The 20480-nt window shown below is 48.6% G+C and overlaps 1 protein-coding gene across 48 annotated transcripts in view; it reads right to left on the bottom strand.

Moving 5' to 3' along the window:
- The window catches only part of TLK2 (tousled like kinase 2), a 142719-nt gene extending 123442 nt beyond the window's left edge, over positions 1-19277 (bottom strand). For 9 of the 48 annotated variants that reach the window (XR_010153062.1, XR_010153063.1, XM_054670549.2 and 6 more), the window contains exons 1-2: positions 10499-10649; positions 8905-8990 (exon numbers count right to left, since the gene is read on the bottom strand). Coding sequence is in view for 29 of the 48 variants with exons in the window: in XM_054670549.2 (XP_054526524.1) it covers positions 8905-8990; positions 10499-10634 (222 nt within the window). In the remaining 19 variants the exon portion in view is untranslated. Of the gene's footprint in view, positions 1-8904; positions 8991-10498; positions 10670-10821; positions 11289-12044; positions 12132-19068 lie in introns of those variants that run through there. The other 39 variants (XM_054670554.2, XM_054670560.2, XM_054670568.2 and 36 more) reach the window with 31 other exon arrangements.
- Between the last annotated feature and the right edge of the window lie 1203 nt (positions 19278-20480).

Here is a 20480-nt window from a genome sequence, read left to right as displayed (position 1 = left end):
TCCCAACACTTTTGGAGGCCAAGGCAGGTGGATCACTTGAGGTCAGGAGGTCAAGACCAGCCTGGCCAACATGGTGAAACCAATCTCTACTAAAAATACAAAAATTAGCCAGGCGTGGTGGTGGGCGCCTGTAATTCCAGCTACTCAGGAGGCTGACACAGGGAGAATTGCTTGAACCTGGAAGGCAGAGGTTGCAGTGAGATGAGATCGCACCACCACACTCCGCCTGGGCAAGTTGACTCCATCTCAAAAAAATAAAAATAAAGAGCCCAATGGAAGCCAGCAGACAACTGTGAACAATGGACTTTAGTTAATAACGTATCATCAATTGTAACAAAGACACTAATAATGCAAAATGTGAATAATGAGAAAGTAGGGTAAGGAAGTATATGGGAACTCTGTTATTAGCAGCTCAATTTTCTATAAACCTAAAAGTGCTCTAGAAAATATACAGGCTGGGCATGGTAGCTCACACCTGTAATAATGCAAAATGTGAATAATGAGAAAGTAGGGTGAGGAAGTATATAGGAACTCTGCATTAGCTGCTCAATTTTCTATAAACCTAAAAGTGCTCTAGAAAACATACAGACTGGGCACGGTAGCTCACACTTGTAATCCCAGCACTTTGGGAGGCCAAGGCTGGCGGATCGCCTGAGGTTAGGAGTTCGAGATCAGCCTGGCCAACATGATGAAACCCCATCTCTACTAAAAATACAAAAAAAGAAAAATTAGCCGGGCATGGTGGCACATGCCTTTAGTCCCAGATACTCAGGAGGTTGAGGCAGAAGAATCACTTGAGCCCAGAAGGCAGAGGTTTCAGTGAGCCGAAATCGCACCACTGCACTCAAGCCTGGGTGACACAGTGAGACCATGTCTCAAAAAAAAAAAAAAAAAATTTACACACACACACATACATACAATTAAATACAGAACAGCAATGGCATGTGAATTGTGAGGGGAATAAATGGAGTTAAATCTTCAAGGTCACCAGTCTGGGCAACATGGCAAAACCGTTTCTACAAAAAATACAAAAATTTGCAAGATGCTGATAGGAGGCATTTTTTTTTTAAATTTATAAAAAGAAAAACTACAAAAATTATTCAAGTGTGGTGGTGTGTGCCTGTAGGCCCAGCTACTCAGGAGGCTGAGGCGGGAGGAGCACCTGAGCCCAGGAGGTCAAGGCTGCAGTGAGCCATGATCATGCCACTTCACTCCAGCCTGGGTGACAGAGTGACACCCCATCTCAAAAAAAAAAAAAAAAAAAAAAAAAAAATCTTCAAGGCCCTCATACTGACCAAGAGGAAGACAAAGGTATTAACATTAACCTTTGATAAGTTAAAAATATGTGTTGTAATTTCTGTGGTAACCAATAAAAGAACAGAAAGGGTGCAAGACTTCCAAACTAGAATTTCGAGTTATGAATAAAAACAGTCTGGATTAAGGCAGTAGCAATGGGGGCAGAAAAACACTTCAGAAATTTCAGAGAAAGAGGCACGTGTTGGTACTTGACTACATGTGAAATAAGGAGGGAATCAAATAAATACTAAAGTAAATTAATCCACAGTTCCTTAAAATGCATCAGTATAAGTATAGGCCATTTCTCAGCATTCATACTTGTTGAGAATTGTCAGGCATGTAATTAAATGTAAGACATACAAACATTTTTAAAAAATGAAAGTGACTTTGGTATGTGAAAAAGCTGACACTAGATATTCATAACTGAAAGCTTCTAATTGCTGCAATGAACTACCTGAAAAGAAAGGTATCAGTTGGTTAAATACCTTTTCAGAAGTCAATTTGATTATATAATGTGATGTATCAGACTTAAAAATTTATAAAAGATAGAAAAAGAGTTCCTTGGCCCGGGCACGGTGGCTGACGCCTGTAATCCCAGCACTTTGGGAGGCCAAGGCGGGTGAACTCCAGAGGTCAGGAGTTCGAGACCAGCCTGGCCAACATGGTAAAACCTCGTCTCTATTAAAAATACAAAAACTAGCTGGGCATGGTGGCGGGCACCTCCCAGCCACTCGGGAGGCTGAGGCAGCAGAATCGCTTGAACCCGGGAGGTGGAGATTGCTGTGAGCAGAGATCATGCCACTGCACTCCAGCCTGGGCGACAAGAGTGAAACTCCGTCTCCAAAAAAAAAAAAAAAAAAAAAAAAAAAAGTGAGAACTTAAAAGATACTTGCCGCCGGGCGCAGTGGCTCACACCTGTAATCCCAGCACTTTGGGAGGACGAGGTAGGCAGATCACTTGAGGTCGGAAGTTCAAGAACAACCTGACCAACATGAAGAAACCCCATCTCTAATAAAAATACAAAATTAGCCGGGCGTGTTGGCGCATGCCTGTAATCCCAGCTACTTGGGAGGCTGAGGCAGGAGAATCACTTGGACCTGGGAGGCGGATGTTGCGGTGAGCCGAGATCATGCCATTGCACTCCAGCCTGGGCAACAAGAGTGAAACTCCGTCTCAAAAAAAAAAATAAATAAAAGATACTTGCCAAGGATTTAAGTAAAGAATTCCTGCAGATTAAAAGAATATCATAAATTTTTACAGATATCTCCTTGCTGACTTACTTTTTTTTTTTTTTTTGAGACAGAGTCTCACTCTGTTGCCCATGCTGGAGTGCAGTGGCGCAATCTCAGCTCACTGCAACCTCTGCCTCCCGCGTTCAAGCAATTCTCCTGCCTCAGCCTCCTGAGCAGCTGGGACTACAGGCGCGTGCTGACTTATCTAGTCTTTCTAGGGCGGTTAACTTAGTTCTCTTGGAAACAATTCTTTCATTTTGCAATCATATTTCTTTCTTTTTTTTTTTTGAGACAGAGTCTCGCTCTGTCGCCCAGGCTGGAGTGCAGTGGCATGATCTCGGCTAACTGCAACCTCCGACTCCCTGGTTCAAGTGATTCTCCTGCCTTAGCCTCCTGAGTAGCTGGGATTACAGGCACATGCCACCACGCCCGGCTTATTTTTTGTATTTTTAGTAGAGACGGGTTTTGTCATGTTGGCCAGGACGGTCTCGATCTCCTGACCTCGTGATCTGCCCGCCTCGGCCTCCCAAAGTGCTGGGATTACAGGCGTAAGCCACTGCGCCCGGCCTGCAATCATATTTCATTGCTTTATGCAATTGTGTATTAAATAGAATAATTACAACACAAGTGTAAGTTATTGTAAAATGATCATTGACATGGCTATAATTCAACTGGTGGGAGCAATGTGATAAGCATCAGTCAGTATGGCTTATAAAGAGAGAATGGAGAATGCCTATTAATCCAGTGAGTTGATTATGTACAGATTTGTTAACCATTATCCCTGTTATAAAAGATCTAAATTCATTTCTTATTGCTTTTGTTGTACTGTTGGAACAGTACCTGGCACACAGTATTATAAGTATTTGCTACTGTATTACCATTGATATCCAACTAGGTACAAGTAACAATGCATGCAAGGGTGAAATTCTGCCTACTTTACATGGTCTCCAGAACTGCTGTGACTATCTGTACTTAAACTGTCAAAAGGGAGCAGGGTGTGAAATATAAACTGCAACAGGTTGATTGAAAACATATGAATTCAAGATATAGTCAGTTTCACATTACTAGAAGTAGATTATCCAGTGCTTACAGGAAGAGTTCTTTAAAAAGAGGTAGGACAGGCCAGGCGCGGTGGCTCACGCCTGTCATCACAGCAATTTGGGAGGCCGAGGCGGGCGGATCATGAGGTCAAGAGAGAGAGACCATCCTGGCCAACTAACATGGCGAAACCCCATCTCTACTAAAAATATAAAAATTAGCTGAGAATAGTGGCACACGCCTATAGTCCTAGCTACTTGGGGAGGCTGAGGCAAGAGAATCGCTTGAACCTGGGAGGCAGAGGCTGCAGTGAGCCGAGATCGCGCCACTGCACTCTAGCCCAGGTGACAGAGTGAGACCCCGTCTCAAAAAAAGAGGTAGGACAGCTCACATGTCAGGTCAACAAGACATAAAGAACTAGCAGCCGGGTGCAGTGGCCCATACCTGTAATCCCAGCACTTTGGGAGGCCAAGGTGGGCAGATCATGAGGTCAGGAGATCGAGACCATCCTGGCTAACATGGTGAAACCCCGTCTCTACTAAAAATACAAAAAATTAGCTGTGCGTGGTGGCAGGCACCTGCAGTCCCAGCTACTCGGGAGGCTGAGGCAGGAGAATGGCGTGAACCTGGGAGGCGGAGCTTGCAGTGAGTAGAGATTGCACCACTGCACTCCAGCCTGAGCGAAAGAGTGAGATTCCGTCTCAAAAACAAAAAACAAACAAAAAAAACCCCAAAATTACTAGGTTCACAACCCAGTTTAACCTTATCACCTCAAAACTGCTAAGATGATGGCTCCAGGTCCTCCTAAAAAGGGGCAGCTAGACTAGGGAGCCTGCTATAGACTTTTGGGTGCACACTACACTGCTTTCCCCTCATCAGTTCATGACAGAAAACGTCAATCTTTTAAACAAAAACCAAATAGTGCATCCCAAAGCCCAAAATAAATGACTTTTGTTTTACCATTATATTATGAAGTAAATATGCTGAGAAACTGAGTACCTACCTATAAACACACTATGCAAGAAAATTAAAAATTTGCACTATGCAAGAAAATTAGAAATAAAAAATTAAAAACCTAAATATAGGTAATGAGCAACTTAAATATAAGTAATAGATGTGGAGATTTGGCCATTTTGTTTTAGTCTAAGTAATGGAGTGTATATCTAATTTGCAGGTGGAAAAAACTCGAAAGTTATACAACAGAAGATTTACAACAACCAGAAAGTTCAAAGGCTGTAGCTACTTGTAACACTCTTGTCCACTAGGAAAGAATCCACAGTGGCACTGACTTTCTTCCTTCTATGGACATCAAAAAGTACTGAAAAATGTTATGAATAGTTAGGAGAAATTCAAGAGACAGCCCAAGAGGCTGAACCAGTCCCACTAGATGGCACCATCACAGGGAAGTCACTCTGCTCTCTTATTTGGAGCTGCAGGGGCTGAAATCTTTTTTGATCTTTGAAAAACAAAGCTGTCATCAACACAGTGATATTCTTTTTTTGTTTTGTTTTGTTTTTTGAGACGGAGCCTTGCTCTGTCGCCCAGGCTCACTGCAAGCCCCGCCTCCCGGGCTCAGCCATTCTCCTGCCTCAGCCTCCCAGGTAGCTGGGACTACAGGCACCCGCCACCAAGCTCGGCTAATTTTTTGTATTTTTTAGTAGAGATGGAGTTTCACCGTGTTAGCCAGGATGGTCTCGATCTCCTGACCTTGTGATCTGCCTGCTTTAGCCTCCCAAAGTGCTGGGATTAAAGGCGTGAGCCACCGTGCCTGGCCCTAACACAGTGATATTCTTATTGGGAAATAATGATCCGAAATGAGAATTCAAAGCCAGGGAGAGGAGTTTTTCCAAAAGCACCCTTTTCTCCCAGTATCATCATCCCCTCCACACCCCCATTTCAAATCAATAGTCTGAGAGGTACGATGTCTTACTGGTAAAAGAAGTAATACAAAGGCTGGGCGCGATGGCTCACACCTATAATCCCAGCACTTCGGAAGGCTGAGGCGGGTGGATCACCTGAGGTCAGGATTTCGAGACCAGCCTGGCCAACATGGTGAAACTCCATCTCTACTAAAAATACAAAAAATTAGCCGGGTATGGTGGCACGTGCCTGTAATCCCAGCTACTCGGGAGGCTGAGGCACGAGAATTGCTTGAACCCAGGAAGCGGAGGTTGCAGTGAGCTGAGATCGCGCCACTGCACTCCAGCCTGGGCAACAAGAGTGAAACTCTGTCTCAAAAAAAAAAGAAGTCATACGAAATGGAGATTTTCTTTTCCCGGCTCTGCAAACTACAGAATTAATTTTTTTCTTCAAGTTTCTTTGTTATGGAAAAAAAAATACTCTCCTGCTAGTCCTCAAATAACAAATTCATTGTAATCAATATACTTACCATGACTGGAAATATCAAAATAACATACGACTAATTAAGCCGGGCACAGTGGCTCACACCTATAATCCCAGCACTTTGGGAGGCCGAGGCAGGCACATCACAAGGTCGGGAGTTCGAGATCAGCCTGGCCAATATGGTGAAACCCCATCTACTAAAAATACAAAAATTAGCTGGGCATGGTAGCAGGTGCCTATAGTCCCAGCTACTCAGGAGGCTGAGGCAGGAGAATAGCTTGAACCCGGGAGGCAGAGATTGCAGTGCGCCGAGATTGTGCTACTGCACTCCAGCCTGGTCGACAGAGCAAAACTCTGTCTCAAAAAAAAAACAACTAATGGAATAAAAACAACTGGAAATAAAGCTGGGTGCAGTGGCTCATGCCTGTAATCCCAACACTCTGGGAGGCAGAGGCAGGTGGATCATTTGAGGTCAGGAGTTCAAGACCAGCCTGTCCAACATGGTAAAACCCCATCTCTACTAAAAATACAAAAATTAACAGGGTGGTACTGGCGCACGCCTGTAATCCCAGCTATCTATAGGCTGAGGCAGGAGAATTGCTTGAGACTGGGAGATGGAGGTTGAGGTGAGCCGAGATCGTGCCACTGCACTCTAGCCTAGGCTAGAGAGTGAGACCCTCTCAAAAACAAACAAAAAAACTGGAAATAGGTAAATTTCTTTTTCTGTACAGAGAACTTCTTTCTATGTTAAAGGTAGAATTTCCTATTAAACAGATAGGTTACTGTATTAAAGTTTTCTGATACCTTAGTTACATGACTTTAAGTTGGGTCTAGACAGCAACATGTTGAATGTCACTCATTCTTATCACTTATGCCCTACTCCATCAAAAGTATACTTGGATACAGCCATCACGAACCTAAAAACAGAACAACAACCCTAATCCAAAGATCAGTGAGCTTAACTATGTAAAATTTGAATACAAACTTACTGACTTACGGGAGGCGGGGGTGGGGGGACCGTTTAAACAGACAGATCTGGACATTAGCCTTATGCTCAATCTTCAAGTTAAAAAGACACATCAGAGGTCATTTAGAGATCAATTTAGTATTCAAATATATTGCTCACTTCTATTTGAAGCTACTTCACCTAGATCAGAGAGTTTACATTTGTAAATGTAACTTCAGTATACAACGTCCAGGGGCACAGCCACTCTAAAGTGCCACAAAAGTAAACTGTTTAAGTGGCCAAAGAAATTAAGAATATGTAACAAATCCTGTGTTCCCACAACACCTTGTCACAGCTCTAATACAGATCTCATCACGGTATCATCTCTCTCTCCCCATACTGCAGATGTGGAGGTACTGTGCTCAAGCATCAGCCCTAACACCTTGCACAATGCCTAGCATACAGCAGGTGCTCAATATTTGTTGAATAAACAAAAACTATCAAGCTGGTTGGGCGTGGTGGCTCATGCCTGTAATCCTAGCACTTTGGAACGCCAAGACAGGCAGATCACTGGAGGTCAGGAGTTCGAGACCCAGCCTGGCCAACATGGAGAAACCCTGTCTCTACTAAAAATAAAAAAAAATTAACCAGGCATGGTGGTGCATGCCTGTAATCCCAGCTACTCAGGATGCTGAGGCAAGAGAATCGCTTGAACCCAGGAGGCAGAGGTTGCAGTGAGCCGAGATCGTGCCACTGCACTCCAGCCTGGGTGACAGAGCAAGGCTCTGACTCAAAAAAAAAAACAAAACCCTATCAAGCTATCCCGGCTCACCAAAACTGTGAGACCCATCAAAGAAGCCCATTTTTCCAACTAAACCTCAACAGGCCTTCTCCTTGGAGAAGCTACTAACTAAAGCACGAGATCAACACCCAGGTTACCATGAGACAGGATTTCTTGAAAAGCACAGAAACAAATGTTGTATCACACTGGTTAAAGATCAAAAGCTCAGCCAGGCACAGTGGCTCCTGCCTGTGATCCCAGCACTTTGGGAGGCTGAGGCAGGTGGATCACCTGAGGTCAGGAGTTCGAGACCAGCCTGGCCAACATGGTGAAACCCCATCTCTACTAAAAATACAAAAATCAGCTGGGCGTGGTGGCGGGCACCTGTAATCCCAGCTACTCAGGAGGCTGAGGCAGGAGAATCATCACCTGAACCCAGGAGGTGGAGGCTGCAGTGAGCCGAGATCACGCCATTGCACTCCAGCCTCGGCGACAAGAGGAAAACTCTGTCTCAAAAAAAAAATTCAGTAGCTCATACGTTCACACATCTCAAGCCCAAGTAATATGATCTTGGACCAATAAAGCTTTGAAATAAAATATCGTAAATATATTTTGCATACTGTATTAAAATCAAACATTTTACACATTGTAAAATCATCCTATGAGAGCAGAGGGGTGGACCAGTGGGTACATAAACATGCATAGGAAACTATAACATTGCTTAACTTCATACGTGCCCGTTAATGGGGGCCTAATCTAATATTATGCTCCTGCAACAAAAATAAAAACTAAGAAGGAAGAATGAGAAGAGCAACAAACCAGTCTGGGGGTGCAACCAGTAAAGAGTCTGCAGACTTCACAGAGGCCAATTTTTCAATACTCTACCATGTAACTACCTCCAAAGTCCAATGTAACAAAGCTATGCAATGCCTTGTAATTTTCTTTCTGAATGGCTGACAAGTTTTAACAAAATATGGCATAGAATCTACACACACATCCTGTTAGTTTCCTTGTAACAAGAACCATGAGAAACCTCTCCTATACCAGAAAGGAAGAAGAAATATATATTCCCATATAGAACATTTTCAAACCTACTATGTTAAATGACTACTGGAATGACCAGTAGGATCTAAAAGTTCACTGAAATTGAGACCCAAATCTTCTCCCCTGCAAACTATCAGAAGGGCCTACCCAAATTGCTCTTAATCATTTAAAAAATGTGTTTAAATTAGAATATGAATAGTGTTCATGATCATCATTTTACTCACCTTACTAACACCTACTCCAGTAAACCTGGCCTCCAATAATTCCTGCCGTCGTGGGTCCAGGCTATGCAATTCTTCCATCATTTCTGCTGAAAAAGAAAAAGTAGGCTGTGAAACCATAAACACTAAAATGTGAGGAGGCAATTTTCTGTAGAACAAAACTCACAGTAATTATTTCACTGAAAGATCAAATGCAGGTAAATCTCAAGTAAATATAGCATACAAGTGGTAGACTACTATGTGCTGCATCAAACAGTAATATATTGAAAAGTTTTAAAGCAGCTCAGAAGTCCTCTTCTATGACAGCCACTTTTTCTTCCCTAGTTCTGATTTGATTTTAACAGCAAAAATAAACCCCTCAAACCCTTCATATAATCTCTGTAAAAGTTGAGCACAGGGGAAAGAACAAAACAAGAACTAGCCTGCAAAAAGAAAATTCCTTCTATCAGCCTTAATCTAGCTAAGTATCTTCAGATATTTATTTCCCACTCAGGAAGTAGTCCTTAAACTAAAAATATGAATCATTGACAATAATTTCAAAAGAATATAGGATGAATCAGAAGCTACAAATAACTGCAAAAACACTATTATACAGCTCCTTTCTCTGAAGAGCTCACAGTAGCTCATGAGAAAAGGAATTATTTTAAATTTAATAGAGAGCCCATGGTAAAACCATCCACCTCCATTCACTCAGTAAATTAATATAGCTCCATAACAATCCCTTTAAAAGATCTTTTTCTGACCACTCCCTGCAGTAGTTTTCTCTTGATTCTGGACATCTGCTTTTAGCCCTTCTTCCAAGCAGGGAGGGGCAGGAGGACACCATTTTTAAACTTCCATAACCAATTAATGCACAGGCTACTTTCAGCAAATATGTCCATCCTTTGCAAGAGACCAACTCCTACACGACCCATTGAAAACCTCTCTTTAATATTAACAGTGGAAAAGAAACATATTACATAGAACCTCTTCGAACACATTATTAAGTAGTTGGAATGGTTGGTGTGATTTTAAAGTTACTGAAAAGATGAATCGAACATTCTCCCCTGCAATCCAACAACTCTACAATCTCCAGTAACAACCCCCTTACAAGTCCTTCAGTTTCATTTCCCTTCCTGGATTGAGAGCCTGGGGCAAAGGGGAATGAAAAGGTGACAAATTAAAGTTTCACCCACACATGCAAGTGCAGGTTAGAGAGAGAATTAGGAAATTCTCAGAAAGGTTGAAATGCATCTTTACAAAAAGAAAAAGAAGGAAAAAAAAGAGACTGGGAGAATGAGTTTCCCCCGTGGCCTTCCTCGCGTCTTGCCCTGCCCTAATCGAGGTCGGAATGGCAGAGGTTGCAGTCTCTCCCAAACCCCAAGGTCTCTCGCAACACTTCCCAAACCTCCATCCCCAGGCCCGGCCCGGAAAATTGACGCCCCGGCGGTTATTCCGTTTAATGTCAACTCATGTTAAGGAAATAGCCACTCCGTCTAATTCCAGCGGGGCCTTGGACTGGGATCCTCCCTGCAGCCCACAGCCGGGAAGCAGGAGCGATGGGGCCTGGTCCCGGCGCCCCTCGCCGGCTCCAAACTTTCCCCAACTCCAGGCCCACCTGTCACGGAGGAAGGGAGGGCCGGCTCTCGGGGGCGCCCGGGAGGCTGCCGAGGCCTCCAGCTGCCTGGGGGCCCCCGTCTCTCCTCTGGCCGCCGGCCCCAATCCCAGGCCGGGGCCGCCTGGGCCTCCCCCATCTTCTGCCCGGCCCCTCAGCGACCCGCAGCCCTCAGGGAGCCCCTCCCGCCTCAGCGCCCAGGAGCTGCGGTCCGGAGCCGGCCCCGAGCTGGGCCCAGGTCGCAGGCTCCTCAGGCCAAAGGTGTCCCCGGGACGGTTAATGCCCCAGGCCTGGAGCCCTCCCCCGCCCGGGGCTCAGCCTCTCACCTGCCGCCGCCGCCGCCGCCGCTCCACGCTCCTCCCGGGAGGGGCCCCGACCCGACCCGGCTGCGGACCGCTCCGCTCTCCCCCTGGGCAGGCCCGGGGCGGAGCCGGGGCCTCTCCTGAGCGCCGCAACCCCCCGCCCGGGCAGCCGCCGCCGGCGCCGGGCTCCACGAGAGGGCGGGCGGGGGAGGGGGGGCACGAAGGCCGCAGATCCCCGGGCTCGCGTACAGAGCCAGGCGCCCGACGCGGGCCCGGGCCCGGGCGGCCGCGGGGGGCGCGGGACCGGCCTCCTGGCGCCGGACAAAGGCCAAGGGAGGCGCAGGAGGGCCCAGGCCGGGCCAGGAGGTGGGGGCCCGCTCGGCTGGGGGCCACTCGGGTGCGGCGCGGAGGGCGGGGGGGTCGGAACCGCTGGTGCCCAGGACCCGCCTCCGGCCCCTTAATCCGGATCGGTTCGGTCCGGATTAGTAGTGATCGGTGTAAACACACTAGTGAAACCGCGTGTTTCCTCGCGAGATTTGCACGGCTGGGAGGCAGGGGGGGGTCCTGGGGGGGTGGGGTAAGCGCCGACAGTGGGGGAGGAGGGGGAGGGGACGAGGAAGGTGGGGGGGGTCCCCGCTGCCCCGGCGCCCCGCCTTCTCCAATCAGCGGCCGCGCTGCCGGGCAGGGGTTAACCAGGGGACCCCGCGCCGGCGGAGGAAGCCGCGCCTCGCCGGACGGCTGAGGGCGGGCGGCGGGCGGCGGGCGGCGGGCGGCGCCGGCTGACGGGCCGCAACGCGAGGGGAGGTCGGGCGGCCCGGGGCGCCCTGCGACTGCCCGAGGCCGGAGGCCCGGAGGACCCGCCGCCGCCTTTGTGTCACCGGCCCCCGCCCCGCTGGACTGGCCCGGGCCGGGGCGGTTGGGCCGGCGCTGAAGGGGCTTGGCCGCCCGGGTCCACCCGTTCCCGGATCCGCCTCGCCGGCCCCCGCGCCCGCCCAACCCCTGCCCAACCCCTCGGCTCCGCGAGTTTGGGTGAGAAGTGCGGCGGCTTTTCCCAGGGATGGAGTTTAGAGGACGCTAATCCTATGTGCAAGCGGCGGACCCCGCCCGGACTTCCCGGAGGCGCCCGGTTAGTGAGGCGACGGCGCCCACCCGCGTTCGCGGGCTCCCGGCCGCCACTCCCCGGAGCCGCCGGCCCGCCCCAGCCCCGCGCGTCGCCCGGGAGGGCGGGCTGCACTCCCTCCACGTACCTGGCTGGCAGAGCGTCTCCAGGGACAAAAGGTGCCCTGGGATCAAAGCCGAGCCCCCGCCCCCGCGGGGATGCTGCCCTCCGGAAGGAGGGGCGCTGCCCCCAAGGTACTCTCCCCGGGCACCCAGGGGGAGGTTCCATTTCAACCTCCGATGAAAAACACGGCCCTCCCGGGTACTTAGGAGGGTCTGAGGGTAAGTGCCAAGATGGAGAAAACACGCCGGCCCCTCACAGAGTATCTCCTGAGGAATGAGAACTATCTAGCGGGCAAGGAGGGCTTCCTGCATAGCAGAGGGCACCCCCTCTGATCCCCCAACGCCAAGGGAAAAAAGTCACTCTTCACCGGCTCCCCTGAGCCAGGACAGGCTCCAGTGCAGCCACCCACCTTATAATTTTCCGCGGATGCTGCCTTGATCAGATGTCTGAAGATGACTTTAAGGACTACAAGCAAATCTCAAAGGAAAAATTCAGACCTTGAACAACAGCCTTGAACTTTTTCAGGGTTAGACAAGTACTCCCCAGTGGAGTTTCTGCCCTTATTTCTTCGTTCTTCTCTTAATTCTTCCATATTTTAACAGAACACAGACCTGCCGAAACGACACAGGATGGCGCTTTGCTTTTTGTTAGTTCTCCAACCTTCCAAACCCTTGGGGCACATGCAAGCACTGTGGAAAAACTTCATTAAACCAAGAGTCATCTTACTCCAGATCCCAGACTGCTTGGGAAGTTGGACATGCATATTCCCAAAGAGAACAGTGTTGGAAGAAGACAGGAGAGCAGCTCGCGGGTTGGGGGTAGAGGGTAAGAAAAGAGGGCAAGATGGAGGACTACCACTCGAGGCCAGCCTCCACTGCCTGTTAGGGCGGTAGAACCTAAGAGCAGGTCCAAGGCAACACAAAAGACAGTGAGGCTAGGTCTTTAATTGCAGCCAACGATCAAGAAAGCAACTCCATCAAATGACACTGTCTTTTTAAAATTTTTTTTTTTTTTTTTTGAGACAGAGTCTCGCTCTGTCGCCCAGGCTGGAGTGCAGTGGTGCGATCTTGGCTCACTGCAACCTCAGCCACCCGGGTTCAAGCAGTTCTCCCTGCCTCAGCCTCCTGAGTAGCTGGGATTACAGGCACGCGCTACCAGGCCCGGCTAATTTTTTTTTTTTTCTTTTTTGGTAGAATCGAGGTTTTGCCATGTTGGCCACGTTGGTCTCGAATTCCTGACCTCAGGTGATCCGCCCATCTCAGCCTCCCAAAGTGCTGGGATTTCAAGCGTTAGCCACCGCACTCGACCAAATGACACTGTCTTAAATGATTTAATGTCTTAAATGATTTAATGTCTTAAATCGGGAAAGGAGAGTAAGAGAAATCACTCAATGGAGTCAGAGGTGTCTTGCAGCCTAGCTCTTTCCACAGACAAGCTAAATGGGCCTATCATCTAACCTTTTCAAGCTTCTCCAACTGCTTCTGTGATGGAGGGATTTGGGCTAGAGGATCTTTTATTTTATTTTATTTTATTTTATTTTATTTTGGTGACAGAGTCTCACACTGTAGCCCGGGCTGAAGTGCAGTGGCACAGTCTCAGCTCACTGCAACCTCTTTCTCCTGGGTTCATGCGATTCTCCCGCCTCAGCCTCCCAACTAGCTGGGATTACAGGCGCACACCACCACACCTGGCTTATTTTTTGTGTTTTTAGTAGAGACAGAGTTTCACTATGTTGGCCAGACTGGTCTCGAACTCCTGACCTCGTGATCCGCCCACCTCAGCCTCCCAAAGTGCTGTGATTACAGGCATGACCCACCGCGCCTGGCCGATGATCCCATTTTTCAAAGTAGGCTGGGTGTGGTAGCTCACGCCTGTAATCCCAGCACTCTGGGAGGCTAAGGCGGGTGGATCACTTGAGGCCAGCAGTTCGAGACCAGCCTGGCCAACATGGTGAAACCCTGTGTCTACTAAAAATACAAAAATTAGCTCGGCATAGTGGTACGTACCTGTACTTTCAGCTACTTGGGAGGTTGAGACAGGAGAATTTTGCTTGAACCCGGGAGGCGGAGGTTGCAGTGAGCCAAGATGGCACCACTGCACTCCATTCTGGGTGACAGAGTGAGACCCTGTCTCAAAAATAATGATAATAAAATAAAAGTAATTATTTAAGGCTGGGAGCGGTGGCTCACGCCTGTAATCACAACACTTTGGGAGGCCGAGGCGGGTGGATCATGAGGTCAGGAGGTCGAGACCATCCTGTCTTAACACGGTGAAACCCTGTCTCTACTAAAAAGACAAAAAAATTAGCCAGGCGTGGTGGCGGGCGCCTGTAGTCCCAGCTATTCAGGAGGCTAAGGCAGGAGAATCGCTTGAACCCAGGAGGCGGAGGTTGCAGTGAGCCGAGATCACACCACTGCACTCCAGCCTGGGTGACAGAGCGAGACTCCGTCTCAAAAAAAATAATTATTATTTAAAATAATCATTGGGCCTGGCGCGGTGGCTCACACCTGTAATCCTAGCACTTTGGGAGGCCAAGGCGGGTGGATCACGAGGTCAGGAGATTGAGATCCAGCCTGGCCAACATGGTGAAACCCCATCTCTGCTAAAAATATTTTTTAAATTAGCTGAGCGTGGTGGCGGGCACCTGTAATCCCAGCTAGTCCGGAGACTGAGGCAGGAGAATCGCTTGAACCTGGGAGTCGAAGGTTGCAGTGAGCCGAGGTCGTGCCACTGCAATCCACCTGGCCAACACAGCAGGACTCTGTCTCTAAAATAATAATAATTATTATTGTTATTCTTGACAGGCCAGTGTAGAACAGGTGGGGCATCTGTGGTATGACAGAACTGGGTTCCAATTCTGTCCCTTCACCTGTCCCAGGTTCCTCATCTGAAAACTGTGACCCAGTAAACCTAATTTCATGAGCAGCTTTCATTAAAATTGAAATAATGTTGGAAAATGCCTTGTAACCGTGCTTGATATAGAGTAGTTACTTAGCCAGTTATTTCCTCTCTTCTTCCAATTCCTAACAAAATGGAAAAACGTTTGGTTGCTAGGAAAGAGCTCTAAGGGGATTTTGTTGTTGTTTGAGACAAAGTTTGGCTCTATCGCCCAGAATGGAGTGCAATGGCACAATCTCTGCTCACTGCAACCTCCGCCATAGACAGGAGCCAAGCATAGTGGCGTGCACCTGTCTGTAGTTCCAGCCTCTTAGGAGGCTGAGGCAGGAGGATTGCTTGAGGCCAGGAGTTTGAGTCTAGCTTGGGCAATATATTGAAACCTTGTCTCAAAAAAAAAAAAAAAAGAGGCCAGGTGTAGTGGCTCACGCCTGTAATCCCAGCACATTGGGAGGCCGAGGCAGTGGATCACTTGACCCCAGGAGTTGGAGACCAGCCTGGGCAACATGCAAACTTCCGTCTTTTAGGCCGGGCGCGGTGGCTCAACACCTGTAATACCAGCACTTTGGTAGGCCGAGGCGGGCAGATCACGAGGTCAGGAGATCGAGACCATCCTGGCTAAGGTGAAACCCAGTCTCTACTAAAAATAAAAAAAAAATTAGCCGGGTGTGGTGGCTGGCGCCTGTAGTCCCGGCTACTTGGGAGGCTGAGGCAGGAGAATGGCATGAACCCAGGAGGTGGAGCTTGCAGTAAGCCGAGACCGCACCACTGCACTCCAGCCCAGGCAACAGAGCTAGACGCCCTCTCAAATAAAAATAAATAAATAAATAAAATTATGTCTTTAAAAAAAAACACAGGGCCGGGCGCGGTGGCTCATGCCTGTAATCCCAGCACTTTGGGAGGCTGAAGCGGGCGAATCACGAGGTCAGGAGATGGAGAGCATCCTGGCTAACACGGTGAAACCCCGTCTCTACTAAAAATACAAAAAATTAGCCGGGCGAGGCAGCGTGTGTCTGTAGTCCCAGCTGCTGGGGAGGCTGAGGCAGGAGAATGGCGTGAACCCAGGAGGCAGAGCTTGCAGTGAGCCAAGATCCTGCCACTGCACTCCAGCCTGGGCGACAGAGCGAGACTCGGTCTCAAAAAATAATAATTAACAAAAAAAAAATACAAAAGTTAGTTGCGCGTGTTGCCATATGCTCGTGGTCCCAGCTACTCGGCAAGCTGAGGTTGGGAGATCACTTGAGCCCAGAAGGTGGAGGTTGCAGTGAGCTGAGAACCCACCATTGTACTCCAGCCTGCGTGTCAGTGAGATTCTGTCTCAAAAAAAAAGAAAAGAAAAAAAATCTAGGCTATGCTCCCTAGTATGGGAAATCTAGTCTAGTCATTTGGCAGAATCAGGCTTTGCGGGCCATATTGTCTCTGTCGTAACTACCAACTCTGCTGGTTAAAAGGGAAGTAGCCACAAACAATATCTGAATGATGGATTATGGCTGTGTTCCAATAAAACTTTATTTGCAAAAACAGGTTGCTGGTTGCAAGGTAGTTTTCCAACCTCTACGTGATTCTCAGACTTTAGGTTGCATCATAATCACCTGGAGGGCTTGTTAAAACACAGATTGCTGGGCCCCACCCCCAGAATTTTTTATTCAGCCAGTCTGGGGTGGGGCTGATATTTGTATTTCTAACAACTTTCCAGGTGAGGCTGGCTGATGATGGTCTGGAAACCACTTTGAAAACTTCTGAAGCTTTTCTCAACTCCCTTTGTATACCTAAAACACTTTATCCCTACTGTAGATGTAGTATTTAGCGTGTTATATTAGTTTAGTGATTGGTGTGTGGGTCTCTGGGAGCCTTTCTGAATCACCTCCCTAGCCTAGTGCCTGACAATAGCAATTTGCTCCCCATTCATTGACTGAACTGAAACCAGAGGGTCATGGTCATCATCATTGTTCCAAGCCATAGATAGAAGATGAAGTCACCACCCCCGATCTCAGAGCTCATCAGAGTAGAGCTTGGGCTGGACCATGCCCTTCTCTGCAGTGAGCAGTTTTCTCTGTGGAGCTCTGTGCAACCTGGAGCCAGCCCTGCCTGGGGTAAGAGGAAAAAGGACTCCTTCCCCCCAGCCCCACAGCCTGTACGCAAACACACCAGGAGACATGACCTGCTCAGAGGAGACCTGGAACCAAGGGAATAAAATGAGAGTGGGTTGGGGACTTGGCTGTTTGTTATTTTTTTGCTTGTAAGTGGACAATTTGTGGTGTGGTGTGTGAATTTGGGGTCTTAAATCCAGATAGCTGTCTGCTGTGGACAGCCACTGTTTCTGAATTACAGGGCATTTCAAGTGACCTGTGGTCAGGATGTTTTCTCTCAGATCAGGCAAAATCAATTGGTCCTGATAATAACCAGGGGAGTTGTACTTTCCCTATCTTGAATAGAAGACACAGCTCCCAGGTCCACCTGTCTCTCCTGACTGCCCACCTCCTGGCTTTTTTTTTTTTTTTTTTTTTTTGAGACGGGGTCTTGCTCCGTCGCCTAGGCTGGAGTGCAGTGGTGCGATCTCAGCTCTCTGCAACCTGGGCCTCCCGGGTTCAAGAGATTCTCCTGCTTCAGCCTAGCAAGGAGCTCGGATTACAGGCGCATGCCACCTCGCCCAGCTAATTTTTTTTATTTTTAGTAGAGACGGGGTTTCACCGTGTTAGCCAGGATGCTCTCAATCTCCCGACGTCGTGATCCACCCACCTTGGCCTCCCAAAGTGCTGGGATTACAGGCATGAGCCACCGTGCCCGGCCGGCCTCTTGGCTTTTATCCTGGGGGCACTGCAAGTAGAGCCAGGCATGTGGCCCATGCATCCTTCCCAGCCTCTCTTTCCTGCTGGGCATGGAGGAGGAGGCACTGCCAGGAGCTCCCCACAGACAGGCGCTGCTTACTAATGGGTTGGCTGCAAACTGTAGGCATAACAGTTACCTTCCTCTTCACGACCCCTAGGCCTGACGAGGCTTACACAGGAATTTCTTTGATTTGTGAAGTCTTAAGACTATACTGCTGGGCGGGTGGCTCACGCCTGTAATCCCAGCACTTTGGGAGGCTGAGGCGGGCGGATCACGAGGTCAGGAGATCAAGACCATCCTGGCTAACATGGTGAAACCCCGTCTCTACTAAAAACACAAAAAATTAGCCGGACATGGTTGGGGGGCGCCTGTAGTCCCAGCTACTTGGGAGGCTGAAGCAGGAGAATGGCACGAACCCGGGAGGCAGAACTTGCAGTGAGCCGAAATCACACCACTGCACTCTGCACTCCAGCCTAGGCGACAGAGTGAGACTCTGTCTAAAAAAAAAAAAAAAAGACTATACTACCTAATCTTCCATGCCTCGCTCTTTCCACGTTAATAGACAAAACCAGGAAAAAGGACTGCTCCCCCTCCTGCTCTTGACTGGGCTCCATAAGAACTGCCAAAAGGCCAGGCAGTATTTGCTACTCTTCTGGGGTTCACTTCTGAAAGGTGCGACCCTGCAACCTAGAGCACAGGGAAGTTAGGACAGCAAAGGAGCCGGGCTGAGCCGACGCTGGCTTAGAACTCTTTCTGATACTCCCTGTTCCCGCCAGCTCGTTAGCCCAGCCTGCCAATCAGTTTTGCATCAATAAACTTTATGTTCTGAGGTTGGCCAGATGAATGAGAGGAGAGCAGCTAAAGACTGATCTCTGACCTTGGCACGTAAACAGCCTCCAGATTGGACTTGACAGTTAATAAAGGAAAGGCCCTGCAATTCTCTGATGCCTTTTTGCCTTAATTAGATTGAGCATTCAAAGGCTATGGGGAAATCTTCCATTTGAAGAGAAAAACCTCACAAGACAGGAAGTCACTTCACTCATTCATTCATTCAGACTGTCAATCATTCGGTCTACAGTCACTGGCATTTGTCAAATGCCCTATTACCTGTGCTCAGCACTATGCTAACTGCTTTTGAGTCGAGTGGCTGCAAGAATTCCAGAAGTCCATGCCGTGCTCTTCTGGAAGACTGCACAGCCAGGCAGTCAAGAGCACAAGCTTCAGTTTAACATATCTGAGCTCAAATCCTGATTCTGCCATGTGACTTTTGGCAAGTTACTTAAACTCTCTGCCTTTAGTTTCCTCTTGGAGTAAATAATACCAACCTCCACAGGCTGTCATCAAGGCCAAATGAGACCATCTGTGTAAAGTGGGCAGCACAGAGCCTGGTGCTTGGCAGATGCCTGGTGGCCATGAACATGACAGTGCCTGCACCTGGCTGAACTGTCAGGCCGAGAAGCCTCCCTTCCTTCCCTCTCTCCCCTCCCCCATTCCTGGCATGCTGCCAGTCACTGGGGAGCTGATGATGACTCACAATCCCTGCCCTCAGTGATATTATAAATCTATTGTTGGCCGAGCACTGTGGCACAACGCTTGTAATCCCAGCACTTTGGGAGGCTGAGGCAGAAGGATCACTTGAGGCCAGAAGTTTGAGACCAGCCTGGGCAACATACCAAGATCCCGTCTCTACCGAAAATTTAAAAATTAGCCAGGCATGGTGGTGTGCACCTGTAGTCCTAGCTACTTGGGAGTTGGGAGGCTAAGGCAGAAGGATCGTTTGAGCCTCGCAGTTCAGGGTTACGGCCTGGGTGAAAGAGGGAGACCCTGTCCCTTTAAAAATAAAAATAAAAATAAACTATTGGCCAGGCACTATTGGCTCATGCCTGTAATACCAGGACTTTGGGAGGCTGAGGCGGTGGATCACTTGAGGCCTGGAGTTCAAGACCAGCCTGGCCAACAGGGTGAAACCCTGTCTCTACTAATAATACAAAAAATTAGCCAGGCGTGGTGGCACATGCCTATAATCCCAGCTACTCAGGAGGCTGAGGCAGGAGAATTGCTTGAACCTGGGAGGCAGAGGTTGCAGTGAGCCGAGATCGCACTGCTGTACTCCAGCATGGATGACAGTGGGAGACTCCCTCTCAAACGTGCACACACACACGCACACACACACACACCAAAAAACAGGACGGCCGGGCACAGTGGCTCATGCCTGTAATCCCAGCACTTTGGGAGGCCAAGGTGGGCAGATCATGAGGTCAGGAGTTTGAGACCAGCCTGGCCAATATGGTGAAACCCCGACTCTATTAAAAATACAAAAATTAGCCAGGCATCATGGCACGTGCCAATAGTCCCAGCTACTTGGGAGGCTGAGGCAGAAAAATCGCTTGAACCTGGGAGGTGGGAGGTTGCAGTGAACGGAGATCGTGCCACTGCACTCCAGCCTGGGCAACAGGGTGAGACTCAGTCTCAAAAAAAAAAAAAAAAAAAAAAAATTTCCTGAACCCTTTCATGCTATATTTGCTCGCACATACAGGTTTCTTCAGTGTTAACCGTGTTCATCACATTGATGTGCTGTTTCACTTCATGCTGTGTGATGTGAACTTTGGCCAGAGCAAGGAGAAAGCAGTATATACTCTGAAAAGGACCCCGCACCGTGTTCACCCAAACAGCACCTCGTCATGCATCTCAGAGCCCTCGGCCTCTGGGCCACCTCCTCAGTCCCCCAGGGGTGCTC

This window comes from Pan troglodytes, chromosome 19, assembly GCF_028858775.2.
Source record: "Pan troglodytes isolate AG18354 chromosome 19, NHGRI_mPanTro3-v2.0_pri, whole genome shotgun sequence".
Classification (NCBI taxonomy): Eukaryota; Metazoa; Chordata; class Mammalia; order Primates; family Hominidae; genus Pan; species Pan troglodytes.
The sequence above is the reverse complement of the archived record's forward strand: the minus strand, read 5'-3'. Positions and strand labels throughout refer to the sequence as shown.